Source organism: Athene cunicularia (assembly GCF_003259725.1).
Source record: "Athene cunicularia isolate RWA chromosome Z unlocalized genomic scaffold, athCun1 chrZ_part1, whole genome shotgun sequence".
Taxonomy (NCBI): domain Eukaryota; kingdom Metazoa; phylum Chordata; class Aves; order Strigiformes; family Strigidae; genus Athene; species Athene cunicularia.
The window spans coordinates 4,773,806-4,787,122 of record NW_020799142.1 but is presented as its reverse complement, the minus strand read 5'-3'; the positions used below and the strand labels follow the sequence as shown (position 1 = coordinate 4,787,122).

Genomic DNA, 13,317 nt, shown 5'->3' with positions numbered 1-13,317 from the left:
GCTGGAGGCCGGGATCTGGGCGCGCCCCCGCCACCCTCGGGCTGCGCAGTGGGAAGGCGGGACTGACCCCGTTGCTTTTCGCCCGGTGCCCCTCGCTTCTCTCGGGGGGGCGGCGGCTCTGCCCTTTCCAGCGGGCGGGCAGCAGCGTTGACGCGAAGACCCTCCTGGGGAGCTGCCCGCCCAGCCTGGCCTCCCGCGGCAGCGGATAGGGTGCAGCGCCGTGCCGGCCTCCTGAACAGCCGGGCTCCGTGGCGGTCGAGAAGACAGCGCTCCCTCTAAATCTGCCTGCTAGCAGACGGCTCCCCAAAACCACAAGTGGGTAGGGGTTTAGCCTATGCTCGCGTAAAGTCCCCGATATCCACGAGTGAAGAATTGTTGATCCCCTTAATCTATTTTTAGACCTGAGCTTCACTCTTCTAATCCACCATGGAAGCCGATTTTAAAATAAATGAATTAACGCCCTTGTAAGTCGAAGTCAGCATGCAGAAGACTCTTGTTTATGTAACAAATATTTGAAATCTTCATTAGCTACTGTAAGAGTTAAGATACCAGTGAAATGTGTTCCTCACTTTGAATTGGAGGCACCCTTGTCCCTGTAATGACTTCATAACGCATTTATTTCGGGTTCTTAAAGTCTTCACACAATGTAGTTACATCTGAGACACAAGAGGATCAATAATTTCATTATCAAGCTGCGTGCACTTGATAAAAACTTAGAGACATGTAGAGGGTTTGATATCTTAACCAATTAAATCATATGCTTTTCACTTTGCAAGTCATGATATAAAGAATGTTTGATGGCTTTGATCTAGTCATCCTGCTAAATCAAGCATTATTTCAGTTGAGAGTACAAACACTTGGCAAGAACACATAAGGACTAGTATGGATAGCACTGAACTGTGTGAAGTAACACATAATTATATATTCAAAACAAAAGCTAGAAATTTTGAGTTCAGAGATGTAGATAAGTCATTAAGAGCTAGCTGATGTATCAGTGTGCTTTGTCAGTTACTTTAAGTGACAGCAGAGAAAGTTTACTCATGCTCTACTCTTAACTCTTTCTAGGCATTAAAGTTAAAATAACATGCAGATGTGTTAGAATTACAAACACAAAGAGCTAACCTTAGCCACACTGACATATGGAGAAAGGCTAAAGAAATGGGGTTTGTTTAGCATAGAGGAGGGAGGATCTGTTCAGTCTCCCATTACTGAGAAACTAGTTACAGGGAAAGATGGAGGTGTACCCTTCATGAGGGACGGTGGTGACAGAGCTCTGGGAATGAGTTTCTTGAGGGAAAATTGGTTGTAGGAAGATGTTTCTTCGCTGTTGGAGCAGTTAACCATGAATAGATTGCTCAGTCAAGTGGTGGAGTCTCCTTTGAAGACTTGGCTTGTCAGGGTCCTGGGTTGTCTTATTTAAGGCCTTGAGTTTTGCAGAAAATGGGACCAGGGATCTCCAGATCCTTGACAACTTAGACATTTCTGTTCTGTGATTTACATTGCCAAGCAGTTGGAGATTGCCTCTGAGCTGAAACAGAGGCTTTAGTTTACATGGGGTCTTCCCCAATCTTACTGAATAATGCCAATAATGCTAATTGTTTTGAAAACTCTTGAGAAATTAATGAGCTGTCTGAGCTTAGATTTAACATGTGGTCATGGTAGCCACAATACATTAAATAACCACTGCTCAGTGTATTGTATATAATGGCTGTGCAGCACTGAAAAAATACTGTTATCTGAAAATCGGAACTGTTAATTTGAAACTATGTCAGGATGCCTTAATTTCTGGCTAATGAGCACAGTCTAAGCCTTCAATTAGAATAAAAATCACGGTTATCTAAATTAATGCATTTTTTTAAGTCCTGAAGTTTTTACTGAGCCAGAGGTTTTTCAGTTCTCTTACACTGGTTTTTAGATCAGTGTTTGGCAGATATGCACACATGTCTGTTAACAAATTCTAAGTCGGGGATTGAACCATAAGTGCATCATCCCCAGTTTAATCTTGAGGGTACTGTGTTTACCTCTTTTTACAAGTTCAAGGTCACTGAGTTCATCAAGCCTCCTGAGCTGGTACTGCTGCAACAGGAAATGTTCTTCCCGTGTTCCCTGCTTTTTTTGTGGTTCCCTAGTGAATTAGACGGGGAAGCTGAACCAAATTAAAGACAGACTTGTAACAAAACAAAAAAAATTTTTCAGTGACTTGATTTTGGTTCACTGCACTGCAGCAGAAACAACTGCATTTACTGTCACCAGGCAGGGTGTTAGAGGATGAAATGTTCCACACAGTGCTGGTCTTTTCTGTAGTTTGTCAAACAATAAAGGAGTAGGTACAATGATAAAGAAATTTGACTTCACTTGCTTTACTCGTCTTACTGGCTCAAAGCCTCCATGATTGTTTTTGTCTGTAGTTATTGTATGTAGCATCAGCAACAGTATTTAAGTAGTCTGATAGTGTTTCATGGAGACTGATTGTCACTATTGTGAGGTTTTGCAGAAGAAAACCCTCCAGTTTCTGAAGTCCTTCAGATTGTGGTACTTCATGGTGCATGTTGTAGCATGCTTACTCAGTTTCTTAAATGAGTCACTTTAAATGCTTCCTGAATTCTGTTGAGAAACTGTGATCTTTGTCCATGTCTGAAGATGCAGAGCCCTGAATCTCATCAGAAATATCTTTACTGCTTTTCTTGAAGCAGAACTGTAAAATGAATGATACCTGTTGTAAGCTTTCAGTAGGTCAGTTAGTAAATTTCAGCTGTCAAGCTTTGATTCTTGACTTCCTAAATTAATACATGACAGATTTGGGGGTTGTCTTACAAAGCGCTGTCCTCTGTGGAAATCAATGTATATAAAGTTTTTATGCTTCATGGTAATGTGCTGCTAAGAGAGTTGTATTTGTTAGTCTTGGACTATGTGTCTTAATTTTTTGTGAGGCAGGATAGCATATGGAGCAAGGATGCTGTATTTCAGTAGCTATATCAGGACTTGTTTCTGTCCAGTGGTGCCAGATGTTCTTGGCCATATATGAGTTCCAACACACTGTATTGGCTGTTCCTTAGTTATGCTGGTACTGTTAACATGGAGAATCAACTCTAAATAAATAAAATGAAAGCTAACTATATGTAAAAGGACTTTTTACATTCATTTTTCTGATACATGTGTTTTTAAGTCTAGATGAGATTTATTGTCTGTCTTGTGTGTACAGCCTTGTGGTTTTGGACCTAGTTTGCAGCAGTTTCTAGTGCTGAAGTTGGCATGTTTGTGTCTGGTTGGAAGTAGCTTAGCTGGATAACATAGTATGGAAATGTCTTTAAGTAGTTTCAGTAAAGGTTGGATTTTGGGTTGCACGGATCTGATCAATGGCAAAAGTTGATATAAGCCTGGAAGTGTTGATTTTGCGCATTGAAAGAATTTTTTCAGTAATCAGATGACTCAAGAGTTACTCTTGTTCTATGCAGAAATACCTTTGTGTGCAACATACATTTTTTGGCTTTCTATACTCAAAATATTTATAATACTACAAAGACATATTTTAGAATCTGTTGGTTACAGAGTAAGTTTACACCTTCTTTCTGCCATGATACTTGCAGTAATGGAGCTGTATGCTATTCTGTGTTTGATTTGAATTTTTTTTTTTTTTTGCAAGGCCTTTAGAGTTGCAGGGAGGGATTTTTTTTTTTTTTGAAGAGGGAATGCTAATGTTCCAAGGAGATTATAGATTAAAACCTTTTGTATGTAAGAACATGCAAAAGCTAAGAATTAAAGTAAAAGTTAGTGTAAAATCAAGTAGCTTCAGTTTAACAAGTCACCATTATTCAACTGGGTTGTGGCCACCCTTGTGCTATGTAATCCTTGATGATAAGAGTTTTGAAGTAGAAGTTGTTGACTTCTGCTTGTGAATGGCCACATGATGACTGTAGCAGCTGGTCAACCCCTTGAGGTTGTGTCATTGTACTGAAATGAGCATATGGTGCATTGTCATTTGGCTGCTGTATTTTAATTAGAAGAATTCTTTTGGAGTTGTGTTTTGGGCTGACTCACATCACCATTTTTTTCTTTGATCTTACTGCTTGTGATTCTGATGCAGAACCACATACAGAAATGATGTGGCTGTAGAGGTTTCTGTCCATATCTGTTGCCTCATCTTCAGAGGTGCCTACTCTTGATGGCCAGTTTACAAGTTTGTGAGGTAATTGCAAATTATAACTTAGTCTCCTAGGGAAAGATGGCATTAACTTTCAGTTTTCCTTAGCATGCTAAACTGTGGTTTCTGCCTGTGTAGCAGCTGTTTCACAATCCATCTTATGTAGTTAAAGGAGAGCAAGAATTTCTAGAAGAAGAATCAGCAGATGCAAGTGTGGGTGGCAAAATATGCATCCAGATAATTTTAATCTGAGTCAGAACTTCCAAGGTAAAATTACGTGAACATTTTCCTTCATTCTAACCCAGTGCTGTTGCTTTGGTGCTCTGTTGGAGCAAGTAATACAGATGTTTCAGGGATCATGCTATAAGCTAGGTGACTGTGATGGTTTGAGGTACAAACAAAACCCTCAAAGGTGTTAGTTAACAGGTATGGTAGCACATGCTTATGGAAGGAAATGAGCTGTGAGCAAGCAAGACATTCAGCATGCTAGCTACTCCGCTCTTGTATTAGATGCTTGGATTTGACATGCTTAATATCAGATGTTTAAATAAATTAGTCATCTAGACACCTTTATACCAGAGGACAAGAAATAAGTACCTCTAGATGGTAATTCGCCCTGTGTGCCTATTTATACATTGATTGATTACAAAGGAAGCCTTGCTTTTTCACACCTAACTTCTAGGCATCTGAAATTGGGTTTGGGACACAATGAGAGGCAGCTTACTGTAGTTCAGGGCCACCTTGCCCTTACTGCATATTTAGGGGATTGTTCATGTAAGAACTAGTGCTCCATATGTTAATAACCTAGTTTACTTTGTAGTGTTTTTTTCAGGAAGCAGGCCCTTAGGTTAATGTCTGAATTGGCATATTACTACTCTATAAAAGGGAGGGGTGGCTGATATGAAAAACCTTGTTGAGACAAGAGGAATGTTTACAGTACAAAGAACATAATTTTGTCCAGTAGATAAATTTCATGCTTGCCGAGCTAGGCTCTATGTGTTGCATCACTGTCAAAGACTGAGAATTCATAGATATTTCTGTTTTTGCAACCGTTTGTTAATTTCCCCATGATATTTATGGTGGGAAGTGTAAGTCTTATCTTTTTCTTTTAGGTTGACAATTGCATTTTTCGCACTCTCTGGTCTGGATATGTTGGATTCCTTAGATGTGGTGAACAAAGATGATATAATAGAATGGATTTATTCCCTGCAGGTCCTTCCCACAGAAGACAGTGAGTGAGTTTTTAGTTTTTTTTATTGATATTAACATCTTTACTTTTGCTTTTCACCTGGGGAATAGTGAATGGCTCTTGGATTTTATACAATACAAGGTTGACCTTCCTGAAGTGCTGTCCTGATAATTTCAGACAGTGATGTTGAACAAATCCTAGAAATAGATCCCTCTAAAAGTAATAAAGCTAGAAGTTTACGTTTCTCATGTATACAAGGTGAAGCTATGAAATTAATTTGAAGACAGTATAAAATTGTATGATGAAGTTGCACCTTTAAGCATCTCAGAGGAGTGTTTCACCTGATTCTAAAAGAAACGAGTATGTTATGTAAGTATTACGTGTCTAATAGTGATTATATTGACTTCCACTAATTGTAGCTATGCCAGGAGCTCTGAGCATGGGTGTGGCTATTTGGAACTGCTTTTGGGAAATGGATGGTCTAAGGTTAAGAAGCTGAAAGGATAAACACAGTTCCTGCAATAAAATGAAAAAATCTGTTCCTTAGATCTGTGAAGGTTAAATTTGCCTAGGGTTTTTAGAAGGAGTAATGCTGCTTCTGAGTAATGTCCTCAGATTGGAAGGTGCATGGCAGATCCAAGCCAGAGAGGGCACACCCAGGAAGTGCCCCTTTCCAGGTGACTTCACAGGAGAGGTGATGTTTCTGTGGGCTGGTTGGTATTGGGATTTTTTTCTGTGGCAGCACAGGTGGATGACCAATAGCAATAAAGGGGGTGGAAGGGAGAGAGATGTGGGCAAGTTACTCCTGCTTTATGATAGGAGGTGCTGGCATGTTAAGTGCTGATGTGAGGATAGCTCCAGGCTGATTGCTAGAGAAAAGGTAATTCCAGGTGCCCATCTCTAAAATCACAAACATGTACTTTGTATGTTGGATGGTTGTAGAAAGAAAATGGTGTGTTTCCTTATAAGATCTAGTCTAATTATATGTTAAAAATTAGGTCTTTCCCCTAAAAGCAGTTTTACGAAATAAAAGCATTTTTATGAAATAAGCATATAGAAGTCAAGATTGCTGATGTTTGATTCTTATTCTGGAGGCTAACAAACCATCAGATATACCTCAGGCATTAGTTCTAATAGATTTGTTTTCTCTTGTGTTGTATTCCAGGATTGATAATAGAAAATTAGGGGGTGGGGTCACATAATTAGTCCCACAATGTTTTTAATCATGAAAAGGTTCCTGTCTCTTAGCATTAAAAAAAATTTCCAGGGTGTAAATGCATTGTTTCTAGGAGTTCCTCACTTTCTGATCTTTATCTCAGTCTTCAGGAGTGCATTCTGAAAGAACAGTAAAGATTGCAAGAAGAGAGGCTAGAATAGGCATTGTTTTTTTTGGTTTTGTTTTGTTTGTCTTTGATAGTATGTAGTATTTCTCTTCAGGGGTTTTACCTAGACAATGTTTGGAATAGTCCCATTGTCAAGAGCCTCCTAGGGAGGGCAACATAAATTTCAGCATGCAAATGTGGAGACTAACAGTCCAGGGCACAGCTGAGATGTTCTCCTTGTTTTTCTAACTATCAACTCATCATAAAACTACAGGAGAGTAGTTTTGGGGAGGGCACCTTTGGCAGCACATTCTGTGCTTTTAAGCAGTAAATCTCCTTTTCACCAGAAGAACAAACTTCCCTCCAAACCTGTATTTTTATATCACATCTGTTCTTCTTAGATTTTTATGCTTTTGGTAATAACACTACTATATCTGGTCACTTGATCCCTAAAACTTGAGTATTTTATTCCATTTTTACTTTATCTAACAGACAACAGATGATGCAAAACGTTAAGTGATGCCAATAGCAGCAGGTTGAGATACTGGATGACTAAATATGCAGAGGGGAATGTATACCCTTTTGTAATACATGCCTTCAATAAAATGTATTGACTTTATATTTTTAATCCTGGGTGTGTGCAACTTTACTCTCTCTTTTTGCCTGTTTGAGGAAGCAGCTAAATTCTAGTAGGCTGCAGTAGTGAAGTTTTTGCTTTCAAAATGCTCATGCACCTCTAGCTAAAGAGAAGAGTTGCCAGCTTGATGCATCAAAATCTTGCAGGTAAAAAACCCCAACCTTACTCTGCTTTTAAAGAAACATTATATTGCAGCTTTTGTTACCTGCATGCTGATAAATCTCTCAGTGGAAAATTGATTTTTAAACATTTAAATTATAACACAGTTTTATGATGTAGTTTCTGGAATGATGTATTTCAGGAATCTTGCCTTAAGTAAATACATTTGATAGAAGTCTTCATTAATTTTGGCTATGGACTGACAACCTATTAAAACTTAAATTTTAAATTGGAATATATTTTTACAGAATCTTGGGGTTTGTTTTTGACCACATTACTGGTTGAATTCCTAAAATGAGCAAAAATAGAATTCTTGTAATTCTCATCAGAAAAATAAATTTCTCTGATGTTCATGTTTGTCCCTCTGAAGCTTCCACGTCTCCATAGCACTTCATTTGATTTTTATTTAAAGCACTTTTTTAAGATGACAAATTGAAATCAATTTGAGAACTACTGCTACCTTACGGTCATTTTTCTGATCAATGGGAGACTTAATATCTGTTTATTTTTATCAATAGCTATTACAGTAGGTGTACTGGTGGGGAAAGATTTTTTTCCGTAGTAGCCTGTATGTTGCTCTGTTTTGGGTTTATGACTAAAATAAGGTTGGTAACATGCCAGTGTTGTAGCTGTTGTTGAGCAATGCCTGCACAGCATGAAGGCTGTCTCTTTCTTCCCCCTCCAGTGTCCTTTCACCCACAGCAGATACAGCTAGGACTTCTGACTCAAACTGACCCAAGGGACGCTCCGTATCATGTGACATCATATTCATCAGTAGAAGTTCAGGGAAATGAGGAGAAAGGACATGATGTTTGTGGTTGTGGTGTTTGTCTTCCTGGGTAACTGTTAGGTGTGCTGAGTCCCTGTTTACTGGGAAGTGGCTAAACACTTGCTGGCTGATGGAAAATAGTGAATGAATTCCTCCTTTACTTTGCTTGTTCCTCTGGCTTTTGCTTTACCTATCAAACTCTGTCTCAATCTGTGAGTCTTCTCCCCTTCTCTCTTGTTTTCTCACCCTCCCACAGGACAGGGCTGTGTGGGTGCTCAGCTGCTGTTCACGGTCAACCCACTGCAGCGGGGCTTTACAAAACCTGGTAGAAAATTCAGAATTGGTGTTCTAGAATACTTTTAGGTAGAGTCTCATAATATACTGTGATAATTTTAGGCAACATGTTTGTATTTACTGGTATGTGATATGTCTGATGGCCAATGAAAACTTCAGAGGTTTGTGGCCTTTTAAATTTTGATGTGAAACTAGAGCTTATCAGTGCAAAGTAAGAAAGCAAATATATACTCTGTGAGCCTAATTGAAACGCACTAAAGGAAGTTAAAGATTAAGGTCTGTCAGGATAGACTGTATTCGTCTGTGGGTTTATTGTAACTCTTGATTCAAATTAATAATGTCCTTTTGGTACCATAATTTCAGATCAAGTGTTTTGGAAACTGCCTCAGTACCAATTCTAGTTAGGAGGGAATGCCATGTCACACACATGAGCTGACCCTCACACAGAAACCTACTATCCTTAGCTCAATGCTTTGTTTCATGGCTGTTTTCCGCTTATTTGAAGGCCCCCTGTCTTCTATAATTCTTGCATAATAGTTTGGCTTTATATTCCATAGATTTTGGCCATTGTAACTTTTCCTTCACTTCTTGTAAATGCTCCATGTAGGTGCGTGGCTAGTATGTGTTTTTGTTTTGTTTGTGTGTTCACTGCAGAAAGATCTCACCGGGTTTTAGAAAAAAGTTGAAATCTTGAATTTTTTTTTTTTCCTTTTGAGGAGAGTGGTGCTTTTTTACAAGCCTTTTTACAAGCTTTACATTCAGAAATGACACATATTTAGACTAAGACATACTCTTTAAAATGTTAGTGAAATTGGAAAAGAGTTGACAAAAGACTGTTTCAGCTGCTTTTTCTTAAGATTCTTGTCATGTGGGAGCCTTACTGTTTTTCCTCTTATAAATCAGGTCATAGACAGAATTTCAGATTTGTTTTAACTCTCTTAAAGTGCAACTTGTAGTGATGTGAGAAAGTTATATCCAAGTAGATTCCTGCAGGTCACATTTAAAACCAATTCAGCACTTATGAAAGAGATTGAATTCAGAGTTCTGTACTTAAGTAATCAATCCAATTATAGACAGACAGTGAAGGCACACACTTCTTGTCCATATTCATCCACCATTCTCCCCCCCCTAGCAACACTGGCACTTGTCTGACCCTGATTGAGAGCTGGTTTAGCTTGTTGAAGATTTATTCATTTGTTTATTAACATGAAGATGCATGAAGAAAAGTGTTCATTTATTTATCTAACAGGAGGTTAGCTTTGTGTTGCGTTGGTGAACTGTGTTGGCTGGGAGTGCTAGTGCCAGGCCAGTAAGGGAGAGGGAAGAAGGTAGTGCTTTTAGGCAGCTGGATGCTTCACTACCTTTGCTGTACTAAGAAATGGCACAAAAAAGAGAGCTGAGGCATATTTCATTTGTGGGTCTGAACCCCCAGGACCTATGCATAGCAGACTGAAAACCATTACACTACATCAGGGATCTAAAACTTTTTTCTGTCAAAGTCTGAATTTAGATTTGTTATAATGATTCTTTTTTCTTTACTTGTGTCTGAGTACTGAAAAAATGGATAAAATGTCATTTACTGTTTTTCAGATCATTGTTACATGTGAGCTTTCAGATTATGAGTTTCTGGAGCAGAAATACAAATTTTCTTCCAACATGACTTTCTTTAATGGCTACATTTTGAAGTATTTAGCTGGAGTATAATGGACTTCCATTTTAGAGACTTGCATTTTATGACATATTGTAGTGCTTTGAATAATGGTTTTTAGCCCTTGTTCAGTAAGAATTGCTTATGCTTACTTTTATCTGGATGTACTGACTGTGTCAGACTGTGTTAGAGCTGTGATTTTTTAAAAAATATTAATATTAATTTTAATTTTATATATATATATAAGCCTGCTTTTGTATTTGGCAAAATAAGAAAAGCCTTGGAAGCAGAGGAGTGCACAGGTAACTGTAATGGGAAGAAGTAGTGGTAAAAGTTAACCATCTTCCCATGGAAGAAAAATCATAGAAGCTAAATAACAAAAATGTCCTGTAACAAAAGAGCTCCCAGGATAAGCTGTCTGTGGCCATGACTTGAAGCTCTGTTAGAAGTCTTTCTGTTACAAGGACTTTCTGGCCTACACGTACATAAGTAACAAACATGGTTTTCTTCCTGGGAAAGTCTCAGCTCTTGATCTAAGCGTGGAGTCTTTTGGTTTGGGAAAAGGGTCAGTTTTCTTTAGTTCTGTTGTCAAATGTGAAAAGCTTTTTTCAACTTTAATAGTCACGCAGTGATTGATGAGACATTTACTAGTTTTTGCTGTCCTAAGGTCTTCCAGAAAGTGGTTAAATATGCGTAACTCTAAAAGTGAACACTAGGTGGTACTATTTCATAACTGCAGTTACACTTGATGCTTCAGCGGACATCGCTGGAGCTGACCTCGTCCACAATTTTTTACAAGGGACATAGACCTTTTAATTAAGGTATGCTTGATTTCCATTTCTATTTCTGATTCAGACAGGCTGTTTGTGGTTAAGGACAATAGGCAATAGTTTGATTATCACTATTAAATTAGTAAGTAAGATAAGAAGTAGAAGTACTTTCCAGTAAAATAGTAAAACCAGCTCAGAGAAGGTGACATGATGTGTGTAAAAGAAAGACAGTGTGTTTTCCCTAATTCCCCTTTGGTTCCCATTTAGTTTTGAACTTGTATGTTCACAGGAGACTAAAGAAAAATTGGAGACATGACATCAATGTACCACAGTCATCTGGTTAAAAATGAGCTGTTTTCACTTCCTCTTTTAATACTTCCTTCATTAGCTCAGCAGTCTATTTTTTAATTCAAGAATTGTAACTAGAAATTTAGCAATTCATTTGTAATGCTGAAGGTCTAGGAAGCATCTGTTGCATGCATATTTATGACAATATTTTTTTTTTGTTTGGAGGAGGGGATAAAATTCCTTTTAAAGATTATGCAGTAGCAAGGGCATGGAAGAGCCATACTGTTCTGTTTCGTCTAAGAGCTGGTGTGTAAAGTCTAGGATGGGAGATGAGAAGTCACTGGCATAAAGAATCTAAATAAATTTTTAATCAGTGATAGTAATACAGCTGATACAATGATAGTAATACAGGTAATTTTAAAATTACCAATGCTGGTTTTTAGTTGGTAGCAGTTTAGTAGTACAACAAAAATTTTAAACTACTACAGGAAGAGTGAACCACTAAAAGGGAATAATAGATCCTGATTTCATTCACGCACTTTATTTTTAATGTCTCTCTCTCATAACAGTTGTCAAGTCAGAAGCCAGTCAAAGTGACGCACAAAGTGCACACTGCACTTGGGTTTCATATTGCCATTTCTAGGGATGAATCCTTCCATCTAGCAACTAGCATCTGAGTTCTGTTTGACTGCAGAACTGTCCTAATTGTAGCACTTTTTTATTTGCAGTAGGCCAGAACAGCTGTGTGCTAGTAGGCTAACAACTGCTTACTGGACAAAGGGTTTTCACATTATTGCCATTTCAAAGTGAATTTTGTAGTTTACTTAAGCACTTAAGACACAGATTTATTTTTAGTAAAAATGGGCCAAGTGAATGGTGATTTTTCCACAATGTCTCCTAGGAAATGTGGTATTTAAGAAGTAGGAATTCTAGTTCTCCTCTTACTGATTCATTAACAGCATAATTTTTCAAATTGTGATGCTCTTTGGGCAGTGTCCCTCAGGACCTTAGATTAGTCTTTAATATTTGTTGTGCTTTCCAGAACCTGTTGCAACATGAAATGCCAGTCTTTCACTCCAGGAGCTAACAGGCAAATGTCCTCTGCTGAGAAGATTTAGCTTATAACAAAATACAACAGTCAAACATTTTTTTGTCACAGATACAGTTAGTGCTCTGTTTTCTCTTTGTGGGTATGACTGTAGTATACCAGTGTTTAGTGCAGTGTTTAGGCTAAAATGACCTTCATTACACCTGTAGAATAATTTAAAAGTACTTTTGATTGAAAGGTGAAGGAAGTGGAGAATTGCAGGTGGTTCACTCCATGTGTATTAGATCCAAAGACTTGTCTGATAGAGAAACTTGAACACTTTAACCATGTTGAAGTACTTAGACTAATAAAAGCTTCTAGTTTATATGTTTCATGTGTGCAGAGTGTATTTTAAATTTAAAACTAACATGCTGATAAATGTCATCAGAACTGGTAGACCACAATGCATAGTGAAGTTTTTTAGGGCTTCCAGCATTATAACTATTCTTGTTCGATTAGTATGGGGCAATTTTCCCAAATCTCCATGAGGATTTTTAGATGAAAGGCTGAAGAGTTGAAAAAAAAAGGGGGAGAGAATTTAAGAACAGACAAGTGCTATTTAACTACCACACTCATTAGGCTTTTACTTTCAGAGGCTGAAGCAAGTTTGAGCCCTGAAAACCTGTAGTTAACTCTAAATAATTGTGTGGTGCACACTTCTGTATGCTACATGCTCAGGTACTGTGACACATTTAAAATACATTATACTGAATCACTAACAGAAGTATTCTGGTACCTGTGTTTTGGGTGAGAGAAATGGATTCAATTAAAAATTTGCTTTTCACATCACTTAACTATTTTACTCTAACAGTATTGAATTAGATCAGTGCTAGCTTAAAACTGCATACAGTTTGTTTGTCCTTATACATGTTGCAAAGTATCTTAAAACAATTCTGCTTAGGAACAATCGGTATTAAGAGGGAGGAAGCCAGAGGAAAAAATCTGTTAACTCTGGGCACTTTTCCAGGGAAGCAGTCCTTTTTTTTTTTTTTTTTTTTTTTTTTTTTTTTTTT

General features: G+C 37.9%; 1 protein-coding gene across 1 annotated transcript in view; it reads left to right on the top strand.

The window, feature by feature from the left end:
* The first annotated feature begins 5,257 nt into the window (after positions 1 to 5,257).
* PGGT1B (protein geranylgeranyltransferase type I subunit beta) overlaps positions 5,258 to 13,317 on the top strand; it is a 37,887-nt gene continuing 29,827 nt past the window's right edge. Inside the window, 1 exon segment of the mRNA XM_026865364.1 lies at positions 5,258 to 5,372. Coding sequence (XP_026721165.1) covers positions 5,291 to 5,372 — 82 coding nt within the window. The 5' untranslated portion in view covers positions 5,258 to 5,290.